The 21,647-nt window shown below is 51.1% G+C and overlaps 1 protein-coding gene across 1 annotated transcript; it reads right to left on the bottom strand.

Annotated features, from left to right (window-relative positions):
• Positions 1-436: 436 nt before the first annotated feature.
• On the bottom strand, positions 437-21,530 carry TMEM143 (transmembrane protein 143). Its single transcript, XM_025424431.3, has 8 exons — positions 21,286-21,530; positions 20,691-20,931; positions 19,224-19,328; positions 10,064-10,258; positions 9,082-9,212; positions 7,846-8,125; positions 2,444-2,633; positions 437-1,513 (listed from the first exon to the last, which is right to left on the bottom strand). The coding sequence occupies exons 1-8, from the start codon at positions 21,306-21,308 to the stop codon at positions 1,272-1,274; spliced, it is 1,407 nt and encodes a 468-aa protein (XP_025280216.1). The 5' UTR covers positions 21,309-21,530; the 3' UTR covers positions 437-1,271.
• Positions 21,531-21,647: the final 117 nt, after the last annotated feature.

Genomic DNA, 21,647 nt, shown 5'->3' with positions numbered 1-21,647 from the left:
CCCTCTTGGAACTCAGACACCTTAAAACCTTAGTAAAAACTAGATGCCATCCACCACCAGCTCCCCTCCAAGCTTACCAAGCCCCAAAGGGACATAGGTGGGGGACAGGGAGATGGCTGGATTTTACAACCACCCGTGCCCTGGCTGTGCCTTTGTGCAGTAAACAATTTGCACAACTGCACGTGGCTGTCCTATCTCCCCGTCATAACACCCAGTCTTTTGGGGAACTAGGGCCTCTTCTCAGGAACCAGGTCTTCTCTAAGATCCTCTTCTGTTACCCACCGCCAATCAATTTCACCAACTTCCAACCCAGTCTCTGCTTAGGACTACAGCTTTCTCTGCCTAGGCCCCACTCAAATGCCTTCAGCAAGACGGAGTCTTCTTTCCAGGATTCTGATGCTTTCCTTCTCTCTGACCCCTGCAGGTACCAGACTCATTTAGATTTATTAAACATGATTTATTCCTTTGGGAGAGGGGACAGGGGAGAAATTGACAGACCAATAAATATTGCACAGGCCACTGGTAGAAGAAAGATCCAGACCGAGGTAGTTTCTGCAGAAAGAGTGAGGGACCTGGGCAGCGAAGGCACCTGAGGTTGTTGGGGCCTGAGTGGACATGAGTCTTGAAGTGAGGATGGTCTCTGGTTCCTCTTGACCCACGGCCGTGTGCCTGACACAAGGCTCCCAACCCCTTGAGCCTGGACCAGCTGATCAGCAGTTGACCTGCCTTTTGAGCAGCGGCAATTGACAGAAAGATTAGGTTTCCTTTAGACGTTCTGATTGGTTGCTCCTATGCAGCGACAACTGGCAGCCTCGGATGGAGAGTGCCCAGCAGCTGTCATTGGCAGTTGGCCAGAGAGCTGGGCTGACCCGCTCCCATTGGCTGCAGACTGGGGCTCCGCCTTGGTGGACGCGTTGGGCATCTTGCCCGGAGCGGGCTAAAAAGACAGTGATCTATGGCCTCGGGAGAGTACAGTTCAACGGCGGTGCCTGGTGGTTTGCAGCACCGGACGGCTGTGATTGGCTGACACTCCTCCTCAGCCGAACTCCGTTTGGGACTAAGGGGCGGCCTAGAAGCAGAGCCAAGAAGCTTTGATTGGCTGTTCAGGGGTGCCTAGCAACTGTAGGCTGCCTCAATCGCCGGCTTCCTTTAAGAATACAGTAACGGAAGTGACTGCGGTTGGTAAGTGGAAGTTGGGGCGGGGCGAAGCATGGTAGCTTTGATTGACAGCTTATCGTGGAGGAGGCGGGGCTTAGCCCCTCAGCAGGTGGCTAGGCCAGGCTGGGCGGAGGTTTCCCTCCAGGCTCCTCACTGCTAGGTGCTGGCTGGGGGGCCTCGGAAATGACCGTAGGCAACGGGTCTAGCTTGGGGAGACCCGGGGGTGGGAACATCCCAATGCTGGGGGTCAGGGCTTGCAGGTGGGCCAGGGCCCGAGTTCCGTTGAAGGCCACGGCACAGCCTGACTGGGCCAGGAGCCAGTTCTCTACCTCCGACTGGAGCCACTGGGAGGTCTCTGCAGGGAAAGAAGAGATGTTGTGAGGAGGTGATCGGGGCCTGGGAGGGCCAGGAAGGGCCAGCAGGGAGGGCACAGGGCAAGGAACATGAGGGTCTGGGTTTGGGAGAAGCCTAGGGGTACGCTTGAGGTTAGCAGGGAAATGGGACATGGCCTAGGAGGGTCCAGCTCTGGGGCTCTCATCTAAGGACATCAGGGACTCTTGTTCCAGATGGAGGTTTCTGTTGGCAGGTGGCTCAGCATTTTAGCACTGCCTTCAACTCAGGGTGTGATCCTGGAGACCCGGGATCGAGTCCCACGTTGGGTTCCCTGCATGGAGCCTGCTTCTCCCTCTGCCTGTGTCTCTGCCTTTCTCTCTCTGTCTCTCATGAATAAATAAATAAAATTCTTTAAAAAAAAAAAAAAAAAGAAAGAAAAAGAAAAGGAGAAATCCTGAGGCTCACATAGGGAGGGGACAAGAGTCTCTTTTGGAAGAAGCGCTAGGGAAGTCGCCAGCACAGGAGGGCATGCCACACCAGGAGTCTGATGATCCAAGACCCTTTTCAGGATAAGATCAGGATAGGGAGGTCACTGCAAGGAGGGACCAGGTCTATCAATATCTGAAGCAGAGTTGGGGGGCGTCTCATCTGCTGCCCACCGAGGTCACCTCAGAAATCGGTCAGATTCACCAGTGGGAGCTGGGAGTGCTGGGTCTGCAGCTTGGGGTTGGTGTCTCAATGGGGTGGGGATCACTTGGGACTCAGTGAGGGGAAAGGGGAATGTCTTGACCTTGTAGGGACAGGATGGAATCTGTTCCAAGTGGGGCCATGTCAATGCTGGGTTGAGATGGGATGGGGGCAGGGCAGCAAAGGATGGGGGGGCAGTGGCGGGGCAGTACTTAGGGCAGGGCCACCTGGTACAGGGTACCAGAGCCCCAGGGCCAAGTCCTACCTTTAGACGGGCCGTGTGCGCCCCGGGGCAGCCGGGCCAAGAAGCTGTGTGCCAGCAGTGCCTCCTTGGCATGTTCATCCTGTGCCCGCAGGGCCAGGGCACTGAGCAGCTCCGAGTTATTGGAAGTGCTGCGGTAGTAGAGCATGTGTGCCAGCTCCAGCGCCTGCATGCTGCGCCGCTGTCCGAACATCTGCAGGTGGGACAGCACCCACGGGCTCAGCTGAGGAACTGGGTGGGAGGGGCAGTGTCCCCTGGGACCCCATGCCCCCGCCCATACACCACTATCACCACCTCCCTATCCCAGTTACTCAATGCTGGGCTGGTCCTTCCCATGGCCTTCCCCAGACCTCTTGGGTTCAGGTCCCCAGGACCGGGGCCTGGATATTTGTATTTTTAACACACACACAAACACATACATACACACACACACCCTCTAACCCCAATGACTCTGAGGCCACCAACAGCTTTTAGCAATCGCTTCACTGGTTTGCTTATCTGAGCCAACTATTAATGGATTTGTTCAAGGATTTCCAGACGATTTGAGCCTTAGCCTTGGAACTTTCTGTTATGATTATTTTTTTAAGTCCTTATCTTTTAGACACATACTAAAGTATTTCCAGGCGATATGTTTAGGATTTGCTTCAAAATAACCCAGTGATGGGAGAGCAGGGGGTGTCTTTGGGTGAAACTCGATTGACTACAGAGAATTATAGATGCTGAATGGCTGGCTACATGGGAGCTCACTGTGCTGTTCTATTCCTGCATTTGTTTGAAGTTTGCCATAATAAAAAGGTTCTAGGGACGCCTGGGTGGCTCAGTGGTGAGCATCTGCCTTCAGCTCAGGGCGTGATCCCGAGGTCCTGGGATTAAGTCCCACATCGGGCTCCCCTCGAGAAGCCTGCTTCTCCCTCGGCCTGTGTCTCTGCCTCTGTGTGTCTCTCATGAATAAATAAATAAAATCTTAAAAAATAAAAATAAATAAAAATAAAAAGATTTTAAATATTAAATTGTCAAGAGAAGTGTCAACAGAAAACAAATACTCCAAGCCTCTTAAGGTAAGGAGACTGGGGGAGGGGCAAGTCTGGGGCCCAGCTGCCTATTAATAGGTGGCCCCCTCCCCCACCCTTTGCCCCCTCCTCACCTGGATCCCTTACCCCATCCTTGGTGTCCCTACGGAGGGAAAGGAGAGAGCTCACAGGTGCCCCCAGAGGCTCACACTAAACACCTTCATTCCAATTCTTCCATTCATCTACAAAATGAGTTCCAGCCTGCTGGGTCCTACAGTCAGGATGCCTGGGGGCAGGCCCAATTGTGCCCCCCACCCCCCCACCCTGGCCAGCTATGAGCCATTGGCTAAGACCTAAATCCTCAGGGGGCACTATCAGTGGAATGAGGTGGAGGATAGGAAAGGTTCCAGAAATCAACATGAGGTTTATGAGATGCTAGGCACTGTGCCAGGCCCATAACAGGCATTGCAACATGAGCCACTACGGAATATTTAGAATATTCATCTGTCCACACTCCAAGCTCAGTGCCATCTTTTAAAGGCACGGGCTGCTTGCCCATCTTACATGGGGACCCAAGGTGAAATCGCTCAAATGACCTGCCCAGGACCGATGACATGGCTGTGTGTGCCTGTGCTCTGCCTTGTTACAGGCCCTGCACGGTCAGTGTGTCCCTGCGTTGGAACCAATCACCAGCTCTTCGGTGGAAGGCGAGATGTGGGAAACCGCTGTTAGGGACAGTCTGGGATGAAACACCGGGGTTTTGCATCTATTCCCGCCAGCTCGTGCAGTCGACTTCTCAGACATTAAGTGGGCTGCTCATGCTACTCCATGGCACAAAGAACAGGCCAGCCCTCTCTCCCCAGAGAGGACACAAGAGCTGCCACCTGGGTATTCCCTTCAACACCCACCATGGCCCCTCATCCCACCTCCCTGTCTACCGGTTCTCCCTTCTTGGGCTCCAGATCTGGGCCTCGCCATCTATCCCATCACAGGCCAGACCCCTGGCAGCATTCTTGCTCTCAGTACATAGGCCCTGTCCCCTCCTCTCCTACCTGCCTGGTGCATGGCCTCCTCCTGCCTGCATCTGCCCCTTCCAGTCTGTCTCCACACAGCCCCAGAGCTGACCCTGCTCTTCCTTTGCTCACAGCCCTGTCATGGCTCCCCAGTGCCCTCAGAGAGTCCACACTCCCTGGCCTGATGCGTAGCCTGGCCCCTGAAGATTTCTCCCGCTCACCTCCTGCTCCTGCTCTCTGAATGCAGCCCATGTTGATGAGCCAGTTTACCCAGAACATTACCCCAGGCTGCCCTCTCTCTCAGCCCAACCGAAGTCACCCCTGGTCTGTTCTTAGAAAATACTCACTGCTACATTCTCAAGGTTCAGGGTGGACACTGTCCCACAGATGAACAACTGTGTTGGCAGGCTCCCGCAGGGGCCACTGCAACCTCTGTTAGATAGTCCATCCGCGTGCCCCGCACCTCTCCCTGCAGGGCAGGACCAGCCCTGACACATCTCTGGGATACCTGCTTCTCAGCAACCCCAGGCCTGCTCTGTGCTCAGCCTGGGTATGACGGGAGCCCACAAGGGGCACCCCCTGGGCCCAAGAAGGCTGGGAAGTTTTCCTGGAGCCTCTGAGCTGAGGATAAAGAGTGAGCAGAGGATGGTCAGCCCAACCAGGAAGAAAAGACATTGAGGTCAGAGGGAACAGCATCCGCAAAGGGGAAAGCAGTGACGGGGAGCGGCAGAGTGGGCAGGAGGAGGGGGTGCTGGCAGTATATTTTGGTGGAGCTAGAGCACACAATTGTGTTGCATGAGGCTGGGGAAACAGGTTTCTGGGGCCAGTCTGCGAGCAAGGAGAGAGGCCGACTCTGGGGCCCTTGGGATGGGCTGGAGGGCTGGGCAGGACTGACAGGGAGGCTGGGAAGACCTGGGCTGGGGCTAGGACAGAGGGAATGAGAGGAGCACAGAATTGGAGCAGGAAGGACAGGCTGGGTACTAACAGACTGGGGGGCAGGGCAAGGGCCATCTCCTGGGGTCTAGCCAGTGACTGGGGGCACAGGACATTCTACAGATAGAGAACCAGGATCAGGGTTGGGGTGGGGGCAGGGGGCTGCTGCTGGAGGTGCCTGTAAGGGGCCCCCCAGGGGGGACTGCCCCTGAGTTGGCCAGCTCCAGGCAGAGTGGGGAGCCCCAGATCTAAGAGATGACAGAGAGCTGCCTGTGGAAACCACACAAATGGATCCTCTTTCATGGGGCAGAAAGAGGGATGGGTGTACTGCAGTGAAATCAGCGCCCAGGCATCTGATCTGAGACAGGGACAGGGACTCGGAAGAAGGGGGTGCAGGGAAGAAGAATCCTGGGCTCAGTGGGATGCAGTGTCCGTAGGAAAGGCTTAGGCACTCGTCGAGGGAGCAGGCAGGGACAGGGGTCTGGACACTGGGAGAAAAGCCTGCATCAGAGACAGATATCTGGGAGTGACTGACACACAGGAAGGAACAAGAGAATGTAGGAAGAAGGCTCAGAGGACCCACATTTAAGGATTGGAGCTTAGCCACTTAGCCGGGAGCGTGGGAAAATATTTAATGGATGCACTCAATTAACTAGGGAACATGGTTTTACACTGGACCCTGCAGCGCTTGAGGCTCCACAGCCCCTTGGGGCCTCAGAGAGGTGGGACTCTGGGTGCCCCCCCAGACCAGCTGACACCCCTCACCAGCACCTCCAGGCCACTGGCCTCACAGCCCCACCCCTTTCATGGTTGCTGCACTCCCTCTGTGCTCGTGACTCTTCCATGGCAACTGCTGCTCTGTGGATAAAGCCTAGGGTCCATACTCTGCCATTCAAGTCCCTTGACACCCTCTGGGGCCTCACTTCTCCCCCCTGTACCCCGGACTCCAGCCCTGTGAGATTCCCCAAGCTCTGCTGGCTCAGCCCCTTCTCCACCAGAATCTTCCCCTTTCAAAGCTTCCTTTAAATCCCATCTGACCCCTAGGCCTCAGCAGGAGTTGCTATCTCCCCACTCCCAGCCCTGGACCCTCTCAGCCTGGCTATTATCTGTGGGATTTATTACCAGTCTTCCTAAGACCTCGCTGGGATGGCTGGAAACAGCTTGGAAACCAATGAGCCAGGGAGTGAATGATCAAGTACAATGGACGCCACATACCAGTCCACACCACTGGGGCCAGTGCCAGCCCTGGGAAGAATGGGTCATAAGCAGCCCCTCTGGGGCCCACTCAGCCTGGAGACAGCCCACATGGCACAAGTGAGGTTTCAGCCCCCACCCTATCCTCTCAGCCATGAATCCTTGGATGGTGAACAACCTGCGCAGCTGTATGAAGCAGCCAAATACTCACATGTAGCAGAATCAGGAAGGGAATGTGTTAAAAATATAGTTTCCTGGGACCCAGTCCCAGAGTTTCCTATTTAGTCCATTTGGGCTGGAGCTCAGGAGGCTGCATTTATAAAACAGCTCCCCTGGTGATAAAGAAACCCTGCCAGGATGAGGAAGCCCAGATTCAGAGAACAACAGCCCAGTTAGTAATAATAATAACAATAATAGTAATAATAATAGGGATCCCTGGGTAGCGCAGCGGTTTGGCGCCTGCCTTTGGCCCAGGGCGCGATCCTGGAGACCCGGGATCGAACCCACGTCGGGCTCCCGGTGCATGGAGCCTGCTTCTCCCTCTGCCTGTGTCTCTGCCTCTCTCTCTCTCTCTCTGTGACTATCATAAATAAATTAAAAAAAAAATAAAAAAAAATAGTAATAATAATAATCATAGCTCTCATATAGTAGGTTTTGTACTATATGCCAGGCTCTGTTCTCAGCATCACATACATATTCATCCAGTTAATCCCCACAACAACTGTATGCATTAAGTTCTTGTCATCCCCACTCTCCAGGTGTGGGAGCTGAAGCACAGAGAGGTTAAGTGGCCTGTTCAAGGTCACACAGCTAGAAGATAGAAGAGCTCCATTCAAACCCAGGCAGTCCAGTTCTAAAACAACTTCACCAATTTACTAAAACTGCCTCTAAAACAGGCACTTAATGGCTGGCTGTGAACACTCATACAGCGCCTACTGCACACCAGGCACTGTGCCCCGTGCTTTTCATGGCATCAGGAAAACAATCTTCGGGCATACAACCCTACAAGGCAGGTCTTACTCTTGTCTCCATTTTCCAGGTGAGGAAATGGAAGCACAGAGAGATCAAGAAGCCTGCCCAAGGTCATGTTGGGGTACACAAGGTAGAGAAGGAAGGGAAGGAGGGAGGGAGGGAGGGAAAGTAGGAATGACACAAAGCAGGAATAACGCACGAAATAAAACTATAGGGTGGCCTGACCTTCTGGCCAAACACCCAGCAGCAGGGGCCCAGGGAGCACATTGGGTAGTCTGCTTACCTTGGAGGCCCGCAGGCCCATGAAAATAGCAAAGAGTAGTAGCAGCAGAGAGGTGGTCATCTTGAGGTCTGTCAGCACCACCATGCCCACGTTGACGAACAATGCCATGCCCGAGACAAAGAGCGTGAGGTTGAGCAGGGCACGCTGCATGGCGGATGTGCGCACCTTTAGCTCTGGCAGCAGCTGCTCCAGACCCTCCAACGGCGTGTCCTTGAAGCTCTTCAGCACCAGGTGCCCCCGCTTCGTTCGGGCTGCCAGAACCACCCGCTTAAAGTACCTCCTGACAACAAAGACGGGAGGTGGGGGTGGGGAGGTGTCAGGACCACCCCAGGGAGCCCCTCCAGCCCCAGGACACTCTCTACCTCTGTAGTCACATGATCATTGCAAAGGCTACTTAATGGTGGTGGGAGGAAAATGCAAAGTAAACTAAGTGCCCAACAACAGGGCATCAGTTAAATAATGCAATCCCCTGTTACTGGACACAGAGGTTGCTTCTGGTTTCGTGTACTTGGTAAAGGAGAGCTGAATAAAAAGCTTTTTGTTCTTTTTCAAATTCGGAGTCTACTTTTAATTTAGAGTGGCTGCTAGGAGCCAGGGCATGCTATTAAGCTCTGGAGAGACAGCAAGATGAGTCAGTCGCTGCCTTTGTGGAGCTTATAGTCCAGCGTGAGAGATAGATAATTAAACACACAGTCTGCAAGTATAAATATCTCCTTGGAATAGATTCTTGGAAGTGGAATTACTGAGGGGCATCTAGGGATATGAGGGGTTTGGGTTTTGTTTTGTTTTGTCTTTGGGTTGTTCTATTTTGTTTTGTTTTTTTGGATTCGTGACCATATCCGATAAATGGATTTCCAGAAAAGACTGGGTAATTTACAGGCCCAAGATATCCAGCTCTCCTGACCCTGCTCTGTATTAGAATAGCCTCTGTTAAAAATATGATGTTCATCAGAGTCCTTGCTGTGCCATTTTCTCAGAATGTGACCGTCCCTTTCTGAGCCTCAGCCGTCCTCATTTGGAAAACAAGAAGTATCCCTACCCTTTCTCTTCCCCTGGGCATTGTAGTTCTTATATTTCCCTGGGAAGAAAAGGCAGCATTTGGGTGATCTCCCCACCCCTTTCTTGACTTCCCTCACCAGGCCCCAGACACCCAAATCCAAACACTGACCTGTCAGTCCCCTCTCGACTCTAACCTTGCTCCCTCTCGCTGCAGCTGGGGAACAGGGGCCGCCTCACCTCTCTGTGGGGGGCGACCTGCTGAAGAAGCCACGTTTGGAGCCCACGCTGGACTTACGGGGCATCTGCCCAACTCGCTGGCCCAGGGCCCAGAACTGCATGTAGATATACTGATCCAAATTTATTGTCACCTGGCGAGGGAGACAAAGGAAGCAGAGGCAGCTTAGCATGGGCTGGGGTGAGAGTACAGGCTACTAGAATTAGATGCCCCACCCTTCAAGGATTTCTACTCCTCTCCAAGGCTTATCATCACCCAATGTCTAGGCAGGGTGGCCACATATAGTTGCTCATGTTATATACTGCACAAAGCATACTATGCACGATGGCACCATTTACTTCATAGTCATTTTTATTACCACATTTCCGAAAATCTAAGAGGCTACTGATTTTAAGATACTCTATGACTTTTTAATTGAATAAATATGACCTGTCACACTGTGTAAGCTTAAGGTACATAACATGTTACTTTGATACATTTATATATTGTACTATGATCACCAATGTGGGATATTCCTTATTTTACGAAGCAACTAAAAAAGGGAAAGTATTGCCAATTCAAACTTTGCCATACCACCACTTATAAGTCATATCCCAATTTCAGACAATAAAATATGACTTCAGAAAAAAAAAGTAAGTCTTAAAAAAATCACTAAAATGGGGGACTTTGGAAGATTTTAGTATTTTTATTATAATTTTGTTGACTTTAAGGACAAAACGTTTTTTGTATTATTTATTATTACACTTTTCTGGCCGATGGTGTTAAGGTATCTAGGCCTAAGAAGCTTGGTATATTATGATACTTTTCCAACAGATGGCAGTACGGTGACTGGGAAAGAGGTGCCTTATTCGAATTAACCAAAAAATGCTCCATGGGCTCATGCTCTGTGCTCAGGACAACTCCCAGCAGCCTCTGCTTCCCAAAGGCTCCATCCCTACCCCAAGGCCTCCCAGGAGTTCTGGTTCTCCCCTGGAAGACAGGCACCTGGACCTCATCCTGAGGGTGATGGACCACCAGAGCGTAGGCCAGAGTGTCCTCAGAGAGTGGAGAGAAGTTAGCCTGGGCCAGCAGGGGCTCCAGGGCCTGAAGCACCTCCTGCTCATTGGACAGACGCTGGGGGTCCGTAAGCGAAGGCTGGTCGAGGGTCTCCCTGTCGGGGTTGATGGGGTCATACAAGGCCTGAGGAGAGAGTCAGAGGGAAGAAAACTGGGCTACTGCACAGCATGAGGGACTGTCCCTGGCCCACGCTTTAGGTAACAGGGTGCCCCGAGGCTTGTATTGGGTCCTCTCCCCGTTCCTCTCTTCCAGCTCACTTTGAGTCACCTCATTAAAACACCACTCTGGGCATCTCTGGGTATCATCTCTTTGCGGCTTTGCATCTCTAGCCCAGACCCAGGCTCCAGATTCCAGACTTAATATCCGGTACTGGGGCATGAGCATCTATCTATCCTCCTCCTCTCCCCAGTCATGGAGGGGAAGGGGATACACAGGCAGGCATGGAGAGAATGAGTTTCCCAGCCTCCCTGAGTCTGGATGTGGCCAGAAGATTTGTCTCATCCAGCTGAAAACACCACTTTGCCCACAGCTTGATTTTGAGCACAGGGGGGTGAAGGAAATGTTCTAAAGGAACAGCACAGCAACACAATGGAGGGACCCTGGGTCCTAGAACAGCCTCATGTGGAACCCTGGGCCACTTACCACAGGACCGTCAGGTGGGAGAGAAATAATCCTCCACTTCCTTTAAACCATCATGTGGTGAGATCTGCTTGTTATAGCAGCTAAGCCTTTATGCTGACTCATGCAAACTCTCTGGTTGACATTTCTCTTTGGATGTCAATCACCTCAAAGCCAGCAAGTTGAGCCACAGGTCACATCCCCCTGTCCCCATCTTTCAATAAAAACGCCATTCAGGGATTCTTCTCTCATAGTCAACAATCTCTGCATTGATTCACCCCTTCCCTATTGGAAACAGCATCTCACATCCAACATGACCCAAGGAGAATGCTCCATTTCTTCCTCTCCTTCCTCCAGCCTCTCATTTCAGGAAACAGCACTACCCAATTCTACAGATGCTCTCATCAGAGATCTCGGAGGCACCTTTTTTTTTTTTTTTAAAGACTATTTATTCATGAGAGACACACAGAGAGGGGCAGAGACATAGGCAGAGGGAGAAACAGGCTCCATGCAGGGAGCCCATTGTGGGACTTGATCCTGAGACTCTGGGATCACACCCTGAGGCCAAGGCAGACACTCAACCACTGAGCCACCCAGGTATCCCACGGAGGCATCTTTGATTCCTTCCTTCTCTTCACTACCTGCACCCCCCCCCCCCCACCATTCAATCCTTTAGCAAGTTCACTGGCTAGAACCCCTGAGTCACCCTTGAGTCCATCATCCCCACCCTCCGTCTCCATGGCCACCTTCTCATCCGGCCACCTTCTCCTCCTACCTCAACAATCATGTTGGGCTTCTGTTCTCCCTGCTTCTTCTCTGGCCACTTCTAAAGCACTCTCCATGAAACTGCTACAAAGAGCTCATTTAGACTAGAAACAGATCCCACACCCTCTCCCCACAGTGGCTCCCCGCTGCAATTGTCCCACCACCTTCAAGGTGGCCCACAAAAGGGGCTCCACCCCACCCACCTCATCTTATGCACCTACCACTCCCCCCACACAATACATACAAGAATTGTTAACTCAGGGTCACCTGAAAGGCTCAGTGGTTGAGCAACATCTGACTTTGTCGTGATCCCAGGGTCCTGGGATCTAGTTCCTCATCAGGTTCCCTGCAGGGAGCCTGCTTCTCCCTCTGCCTGTGTCTCTGCCTCTCTCTGTGTCTCTCATGAATGAATGAATGAATGAATGAATGAATGAATAAATAAATAAATAAATAAATAAATAAATAAATATTTTTTGAAAGTTGTTGACTCAATGAATGAATAAGGCAGTGAGTTTCTTGGTGCTTGGCCTGTGCTTGTCTCAGGATGACAGATGACTTGCCCCAGACCATACAGTGAGCCTCACAGGGATGTCACTGACCCAGAAAACAAGCCCATTAACAAGCACATAAACAAGCCTGTCTCTCAGGAGAGGTAGCCTGAAGGAGGAACTTGTCTAGGCTAGGTACAATTTTGAATTGAAGGAAAGAGGTACTCCAAGTGGGAGGAACACCCTTAGCAAAAGTTTGGAGGTGGGAAGGCCCCGGGCCGTGGAAACAACCGAGCAGGTCAGCCAAGCCTAGCAAATTCCCTACTTCTTCTTCTTCTACTTTTTTTTTTTTTTAAGATTTTATTTATTCATGAGAGACACACAGAGAGAGGCAGAGACATAGGCAGAGGGAGAAGCAGGCTCCCTGAAGGGAGCCCAATGCAAGACTCGATCCTGGGACTCCAGGATCATGCCCTGAGCCAAAGGCAGATGCTCAACCACTGAGCCACCCAGGTGCCCTGCAAATCCCCTTCTGAAGGAGCTCCCAGGGCTGGGGAATGCTGCCTGGAGGACGGACTCCAGCTGAGAACAACGACCTGTGCCAGAAGTCCTTCAGGTCCCACAGGCCAAGTTCTCGGACTCACAGAGTGACCTTGAGAAATTCTACTTCCAGGACTGAGCTGTAGTTTGAGAGGGAGGGAAGCTCAGAGCTGGAGGAGAGAGAAATCTGCATTCATCAGGCATCCGCTGCGAGTCAGATTCTCTTCTGGGCATTTCACATCCACCTGCGCCCAGGACTCCGGGCCAGAAACCTGGATATCACAGGTGACCCCTGCTGCTCCTTTCCCCCACACAACAAGTTCTGCTGATTCTATCGTCCAAAATGGATCGCCACTTTGCCCCCTAGCCCTGCCCCATCCACACCACCATCTCCTCCTCCTGCCCGGATAAGTCTAACGGCCTTCTCAATGATCTCCCCAAATTCCCTCACCCCCAACAATCTGTCTTCTACACAGCAGCCAAGATTCTATCAAACCATAACAACAGCAATAATAAATGATAGTGCACGTTTATATAGTGTCAGGGACTGTGTGAAACAGGTATACACGGTCTCACCATGTGACAATGGTACTTTTGTTATCCTCATTTACAGATGTGGGACCTGAGGCACAGAGAGGTTAAGTAATTGCCCAAGGTCACACAGCCAGGAAGTGGCATACTGGGAATTACACATCTAACCATGTTGATCTCCTGCTAAAATCATTCCAAGGCTCCTACTGCCCTGATGAAGTAGGACCATGCTCTGTTCCATGTCCTTCAAGGCTTCTGAGGACCTAACACCACAATCCCCCTTGGGGGCTCAACAACCAGCCACACTGGTGTAAGTTCCTCCAGGCAGAGGGACATTGCACCAGCTGTTAAGAAACTCTCCGGGCCCCTTTCCCTTTCCACTACTGAAATCCTATTCTTCTATAATATTCCAGCTCCCTTATCACTCTCAAAAAACCTTCCTCTGCTCTTTAGGCTGAGCAGAGCTGCCTTGTAAGGTTGGGCAGAGTGTATACTGCACAACGGTGCCAGATCTAATAAGTACCATTTTAGATGCTGCAGACATATACATTTATCCTAACAGTCACCCTTTCAGATGGAAATAAAGATTATAGAGCAGCAACCATCCAACAGAACAATGATAGAAACATCTAGATCTGCACCATCCAATAGCTTACCGCTGGTCACAAGTGGCTACTGGGTACTTGAAATGGGGTGAATACAATGGAAGAATGGAATTTCTGAATTTTGATGATCTCAAATTTAAACAGCCGCATGTGGATAGCAACTACCATAAGACACCGCAGCATCAGAAGAGGGCAAGGGGCACGTTTTTTCAATTTGCACACAGTTCGGTACAGAAACCAAGGTCAGCTTTGTTATCTACTGGCAACAAACCATGTCCAGTGAGTTCACTGTCTGAATCCATCTGCTCATCAGAGGAGAGTGTCTGACTCACAACTGTCCCCACCACCCAAGCTCAGCTGCCTGAGGGCAAGGTACAGGCCTGAATTTGCTGCTGATGTCATTCGTGAACTCCGGACTTACACGCCAAGAGCCCACTCAGTGCTTGCCCGCAGATGTCTGACAGGCCTCTTGACACTTCCATGCAGGCATCTAATGGACATCCTCTCAAACCCACTACATCCCAAACTGGGGTCCCGACACTCCTCCCCAGACCTGCTTCTCCCACCACCCTATCCAGCTCAGGAGAGGCCAAGTCCATCCTTCTAGGTGCTTAGGCCCAAAGCCTGGGCTCCTCTATTTCTCACACATTGAATCGATTAGCAAATCCTGATGGCCCCACATTGAAAACAGATCCAGAATCTGACCATTTCTCACCACCACCCTCTCATACTCTACTTACTCCAGGCCTGAGCTACCCTCACCCCCTGGACTGTTGTGATGGCCAGACCATTGGTCTCCCTGTTCCCATTCAGCAGCCCCAACCCAATCTATTCCTCAGGCAGCCACCAGAGGGCACCTATTGTCACTGAAGTCAGTTCACAGCTCTCTGCCCAGAGCCCTCTGGTGGCTTCCACCTCACTCAGAGTCAAAGTCCTCACTGTCCCCAGGAGGCTCTACAGGATCTGGGCCCCAGGCTCATCTCTGCCCTCATTTCTAGCTGTCTTCCCATTGCTCACTCAGCCTCTTTGCTGTTTCTCCTACACACCATGCACACTCCTGCCACAGGGCCTTTGCACTTACTGTTCCTGCAGATCTCATAGCTCATTCTTGCCTCCTCCTGGTCTCTGCTCAAATGTCACCCCCTCAGTGAGCCCTTCCCTGACGATTCTACCTAAAGTTACAAAACATTCCTGCTTTCTTTTTCTTCTTAATTAGGGTTACCAGATTTAGCAAAAATAAGTAAATAGATAGATAGATAATAAAATAAAATAAAATAAAATAAAATAAAATAAAATAAAATAAAATAAAATAAAATAATAAAATCAGTACACCAAGTTAGATTTGATTTCCAGATCAACAACCAACAATTTTTTGGGTTTAAGTACATCCCATGCAATATCTGAGGGCTGTATGATATAGGACATAATTATACTACAAAATAAATTATTCATAGCTTATCTGAAATTCAAATTTAACTGGATGCAGAGGGTTGAACGGTGTCCTCTAAAAATTCATGTCTCCTCAGAACCTCAGAATATGACCTCATTTGGAAATAGGGTCTTTGCAGGTCTAATTAGGTAAGAATCCCAGGATGAGATCATCCTGGATTAAGGTGGGCCCTAAATCCTATGAGAGTGTCCTTTATAAGAGACGGAGAAGGACATGCAGAGTAGCAGAAGAAGGTGATGAGAAGATAGGAGACAGAGATTGAACTATTGTTTCTATCAGCTAAGGAAGGCCAAGGACAGCGGCTACCATGAGCTAGGAGAGGGGAACGGGGACAGTCCCCCCGCAAAGCCTCCACAAGAAATGAATCCTGCCCACACTTTGATTTCAGACTTCTAGCCTCATGAACTCTGAAAGAACAAATTTCTGCTGTTTGAAGCCATTCAGGTTATGGTAATCTGTTATGGCAGCAGTCGGAAAGGAATAAACTAGGTGTTCTCTACTTTATCTGGCAATCTTATCACTAGAATGTGATCCCATGAGGCAGAGATACACATCTGTCAGGCTCACCACTATGTCCTGGGACCTGGAACAATTTGGAGGACACAGTAGGTGCTCAATAAATATCCACGGAGGGGCACCTGGGTGGCTCAGTCAGTTGAGTGTCAGACTCTTGGTTTCCACTTGGGTAGTGATCTCAGCGTTGTGGGATCGAGCCCCATGTTGAGCTCTGTGCTGAGCCTAGAGCCTGCTTGGGATTCTCTCTCCATCTCCCTCTGCTCCTCTCTCTATTGACTCTCTTTCTTATCAATCAATCAATCAATCAAACTTTAAAATACATACATACAAAAAAAAAATAAAAAAATAAAATAAAATAGGGATCCCTGGGTGGCGCAGCGGTTTGGCGCCTGCCTTTGGCCCAGGGCGCGATCCTGGAGACCCGGGATCGAATCCCACGTCGGGCTCCTGGTGCATGGAGCCTGCTTCTCCCTCTGCCTGTGTCTCTGCCTCTCTCTCTCTCTCTCTCTGTGTGACTATCATAAATAAATTTTAAAAATTTTTTAAATTTTTTTAAAAAAAGCTCATTTCTTTAAAAAAAATAAAATAAAATAAAATACATACATACATACCCACTGAATGAATTCAATGATAAACAAGGCAAAGGAGGTGCAGAGAGAGGTCACCTGCCAAGGTCACTAGCGTAGCTCATAAACAATGAAGTCAGCTATTCTTTTCCTGCACAAGGCAGTTTCCTCAAGGGACTTAGGTCACCAGTAAGGGTCCCCTATGGTGTGTCTCACCTGCCTCTGCTTCTACCCTGCTCTTCTCCTCTTAGCATCTCAGTTTAAATAAGACCTCCTGCCTTAGTGGGAATAATCTTCACTGTATATGTATTCTGTGTCTCTACATATTAAATGTTTATAGAATAAAATGATAGATTTTTTTAAAGATTTTATTTATTTATTCATGAAAGACACAGAGACAGAGAGAGAGAGAGAGAGAGGCAGAGACACAGGCAGAGGGAGAAGCAGGCTCCATGAAGGGAGCCTGACGTGGGACTCGATCCCGGGTCTCCAGGATCACACCCTGGGCTGAAGGCGGCGCTAAACCGGGGAGCCACCAGGCTGCCCAAAATGATAGATTTCTAAGTAACATTTTTTAAAAGCTCTGCCTTGGGGTTCCTGGCTGGCATGGTTGGTTAAGCATCTGCCTTTGGCTCAAGCCATGATCCCCAGGTCCTGGGATCTAGCCCCACATCAGGCTCCCTGCTCAGAGGGGAGTCTGCTTCTCCCTCTCTCTATGTCTCTGCCTCTATGTGTGTATCTTATGATACAATAAATAAATGAAATCTTTAAAAATAAATAAATAAACAAAATCCCTGCCTCTCCTGGACCCCAGGCTAGGGCTCAGAGGCAGTCAGACACAGGTGCAAATTCTGGCCCCAGCCGGCCCTCCCGGAGCCTCAGTATCTGTCTCTGTAAATGGAACTAACGGCAGCTGCCTCTCCAGGCCACAGGAAGAAGTCCAGGAGCCTGACCCAGGGTGAGTGCTTAGCAACAGGGGTTGTTGTTACTTTTCAAAGCAAAGAGGGAACGCACAGGAGGGCAGTGGCGGTGTGCAGTAAAGGGTTGACTAGAAGGCCTGGGTTGTCCAAACCCTGAACATTCCAAAGGACCGGCCCTTGACTGGCTCCTAAGATAACTATCTAAGCCCTTGGAAATGTGCTTGATAAGAATCTTTGGTTTTACCTGGGGCCTTGGGCCACAGCAGCTAGTCTAGGCTAACAATGGGATTTATGGTGGGACCTTGGGCCAGGAAGTAGCCGTCTGACCTCTGGAGGGGCGCTGGTGACTGAAGTCAGCCACACAAACGCTGACCGACCCTCAATAAAGATCCTGGACACCAGGTGGGGTGCGCAGCTGGATTGTGGGTTCATGCCTCACACTGAGTGCAGAGATTACTTAAAAATAAAATCTTAAAAAAAAAGTCCTGGACACTAGGGCTCCAGTGAGTTTCCCTGGGCAATACTCCATGCATGCTGGCACACCTCACTGGCAAGAGAACTAAGTGTCATCTTGCAAGACTCCTCTAAGAGAGACAACAGGAAGCTTGCCTGGCCTCTCCTGGACCCCACCTCCTGGCCTTTTTCCTTTACTGATTTTGTTCACTATCCTTTTGTTGTAATAAACTATTACTGTGAGCATTACAGCTTTTCTGAGCTCTGTGAGTCCTGCACAGAAAATCACTGAGGCTGATCACTGATCCGACACAGCCAGGATCCTGAGAGGGGAAGGAGGATGTGGAGAATGTGGCTTGCCGACATTACTCTTTCCTGGGGTTCCACTTCTCTTTCTGGCTGCTCCTTGGCTGTCCCCCTCACGGGTTCCAGTTCCCCTTCCTGATCTCAAGGCTAGCATGTCCCAGGGCTCAGCTAATCCCCCTGATGATCTCATTTAGTACCGTTTATATGCTCCCAGGGGCTCCTGCTCAGCCCAGACCCCTCCCACGACCTCCAGAGCCCATATTAGCGCCACCTGGCTCTCCACCTGGCTGTCTAATAAGCATCTCAGGTTCCCAAGTGGAAAACTGAGTTCGCGTCTTCCCCACAGATCTGCCTCCTGCCCCCGCCATGTCTTCCGCATCTCAGCAAATGGCAGTTCCATTCTTCCAGAGGAGCAGGCCCTAACTGCTGGAGGCACCCCCTGACTTCTTCCTTTCCCTCATTGCCCGCCCGCACAGCCAAATGCTGATCCCTTCCAACCATTACCAGCGTCTGACCACTTTTCCCCACTTCCACTGCTATTACTCTTGCTGGGGCTGCCATTATCCCTCACCTGGACAAACATAATTGACTCTGAATAGATCTCCCTGCCTCTGACAGTCTGTTCCAGAAGGTTCCTGTTAACACCTAAATCACACATCCCTCCTCTGCACAGAGCTCTCCTGTGGCTCTCAGCTAACTTAAAGTCAAAGCGGAGTCCTCACCACTGCCCACAGGGCCAGACAACAGTGTACCCTCAATCCCTCTCTGCCTTCATCTCCTGCCCTCTCTCCCTCACTCACACCCCTCCAGCCACAATGCTCCCTTCCCCATTCTTCCAACTCTCCATATGTACCCCCAGGGCCTTTGCATTTGCTTTTCCCTCCACCTGAAATGTGCCTACCTCCCCCACCCCCACCCCTGCCACCAGATATCCATTGGGCTCTGTCTTTACTCAGGTCTTAAATCACCTGTCACCTCCTCAGAGAAGCCTTCCCTGATCACCCTAAAACAAGCCCTCATGTCATCCTGCTCTATCCTGCTACTATGCTCCATTGCTCTTCACAGCACTTATGGCTCTGGGGCATTCCATTTTATATCTATCTATCTATCTATCTATCTATCTATCTATCTATCTATCTATCTATCTATCAATCATCTATCTCCCCAACCGGGTGCCTGCTCCACAAGGACGTGGCTTCATCTGTTCCACTTACTGCTGCATCCCCCGTGCTTAAAAGAGGGCCGGGTTCCAAGTAGAGGCTCAGAAGATTTTTACTGAATGATGGATAAGCTAACAAGCACATCAAGGTTCAAGGGGCCTGGTCCTCACCTGCAGCCGGGCCAGGGTGTGGTGGTAGTGGAACAAGGTGCAGAAGTCCACGTGGGCTGCAAAATCCTCCAAAGCTGCCTTCTCCGCAGGGCTGGAGTGGAATTCCTGTTACCTCAGGAAGCAAAACTTCTCTTTAGGCTTCTTTCCCCCTCCTCTTGGGGAGGATTTCTTTCTCTGGCAGTCCATATGACCAAGGCTTTTTAAGATCTTGTTTTGCTTGGGGTGGGGGACAGCTAATTTTACTGACCAAGAAACTGAGCCAGCCCAGTGTAGCAGAAAACAGACAGTGGAAAGAGTTAGAAGATCAAGTTCCCGCTTTGACACTCACTCGCTGACATTCACACAATGCTTATTGTGTACCAGCCTCTGTTTGTTGGCATATTTTTCTCCAGAGGCTGTACAGAGATGGAATTATCACACCCACTTTTCAGAAAGAGAAACTGAGGCTCAGGGGAAGTCGCTTGCTGAGGGCCACAACGTTTGTATAAAGAGAAGCTGAGACTCTAATCCAGACCTACCTGACTCCAGAACACACATATTTAATCGCCTCTTTATGCTTCCCATCTTGGTGCTCTAAGTGAATGTCTTCATCTCTCTGGACCTCTCCCCTTATCAGCAACAGAGGATCACACCCTCTTTCTCAGAGAGTGATGGTGAGAATTTGATGCAATTCTGTGTTCATATACATACCTGTGTGTTTGTGTATGTGTGTCGATATCTATGTGTGTGCTTGTGGATAAAGTCTAGCACAGGTCTTACTTAGTACATACAAAGGTGTTCAATAAATGATTTTTAAAGGAACGATAATCCTCTATAATGACAAGTAGGATGATGATAGTCAGTTAAGAGCTTAGCTCTGGTGTCAGATCATGACTTTCAGAGTAGAGCAGGTGCCTAACGCCTCATCAGAGACCATAGTTGCTGCCCTCCCCTGGAGTCAGACCATTTGGGTTCTAACGTGGGCCACAACAACATGGCCTTGAGTAAGTAACTTTCTTTCTCCTCTTGCTTCAGTCACCTCATTTGTAAAATGGGAACAATAGTAGTCTCTCTCTTACTGCGTTGTTCTGAAGATTCAACAAGGCGTGGAAAATGCTTAGCACTGTGCCATACAGTAAGAGCTCAAACAATGTGATAATTATGATTACATCTTCGCTGGCATAATTATTACTAAGTAGTGGTAATAGTTATGATGAGAATAATTATTCTGCCCATTTTGCAGAGATCAAAACCATGCCCCAGAGAGGGTTGTTCAAGCTCCCAGAACAAATCCAGAATTGCTGCTACATCAGCATCTCACAGGTCTGTCCCTGCAGTCCAACGCCACGCCCACCTGGGAGAAGAGGAAAAGGAACTACAACTCCCAGGAGGCACCGGAACAGCCTTCTATAGCACGCAGGGCTGTGCCGCCGCGATGCCTGCCGGGAGTCGTAGTCCCCCGGCTCTTGGACCCGGGACCGGAGGTACCTGTATTAGGAGGCGGAGCAGCTGCTCCTTGGAGAACGGGATGAACCGCTCGCGGTACTGCTGGGCCCAGTCGCGGGGCTCCGTGGGGTTCCACATCTTGCGGTACTCCCCCATCTTGGTCGCCAGTGACGACAGGGCCCGGGGGGGCCCGGGGAGCGTGGGCAACAGGGACCATACTCGGACCCTGGATCCCCAGACCCCCCGGGTCACATGCAGCATGGCCAGACCCTTCCCCTGGAGCCTGAACGAGGGAAAAGGACAGGGGTCAAAGGCCATTTAAAGGAAACGCACCCTCTCCACCTCCAGGGGCTGTCCCTGCCCCGGGCAGGGCGCCGAGCCCATCTGCCCATCTTGCAGCCCGTCTTGCCTTGTGCCCTCCCACAATGCTCATTTTGGCCGGCGCCCCAAGCAGGGGTCATTAGTCTTGAATCCTGGGGCGTTTTTCGGGCCCAGAGACCCTGCAGTGGTACAATGGGCTTCTGAGGGGTCTAGGCGGCAGGTGGATCTGAGGACCATAGGAGATCGTCGGAAAGACTACCTAGGGGGTGCAAGGCGGCCCTCCCCCGGCCATGCAAACCTCCGCCCTCTCCCTCACCTTAGCCAACGCTCGACTGTCATTGAGCCTCCTGCGCATGTGTAGGAAGGCGTCCTGGGTCCCTAAGGTTCGGCTTCAGCCTACAGTAAGACGCATGCGCGCAAAGCCTGGGTCACCGAACGCCATCTTTCCCCTAACGCGCTGTCTCAACTGCGCATGCGCAATCTTCCAGCCTTTCTTCTCTCCCCTTGTTTGAGCGCAGCGCATGCGCTGCGGAAGTGTCTCCTTGTCCGCGTGCTTCAAAGGGAAGGGGGCGGAGCGGGCGCGAGACTCCCGGGAGGACTGGGGCGGGGCAGAGCTCCCGCGCGCAGCCAGCCAACGGCGGGCGGCCCAACGTCCGCTGAGGCCACGCCCCCGCTCGT

The sequence above is a fragment of the Canis lupus genome, chromosome 1, assembly GCF_003254725.2.
Source record: "Canis lupus dingo isolate Sandy chromosome 1, ASM325472v2, whole genome shotgun sequence".
In the NCBI taxonomy this organism is placed as follows: Eukaryota; Metazoa; Chordata; class Mammalia; order Carnivora; family Canidae; genus Canis; species Canis lupus.
Note: the sequence above shows the minus strand (reverse complement) of the source record. Positions and strands in the feature narration are given on the sequence as shown.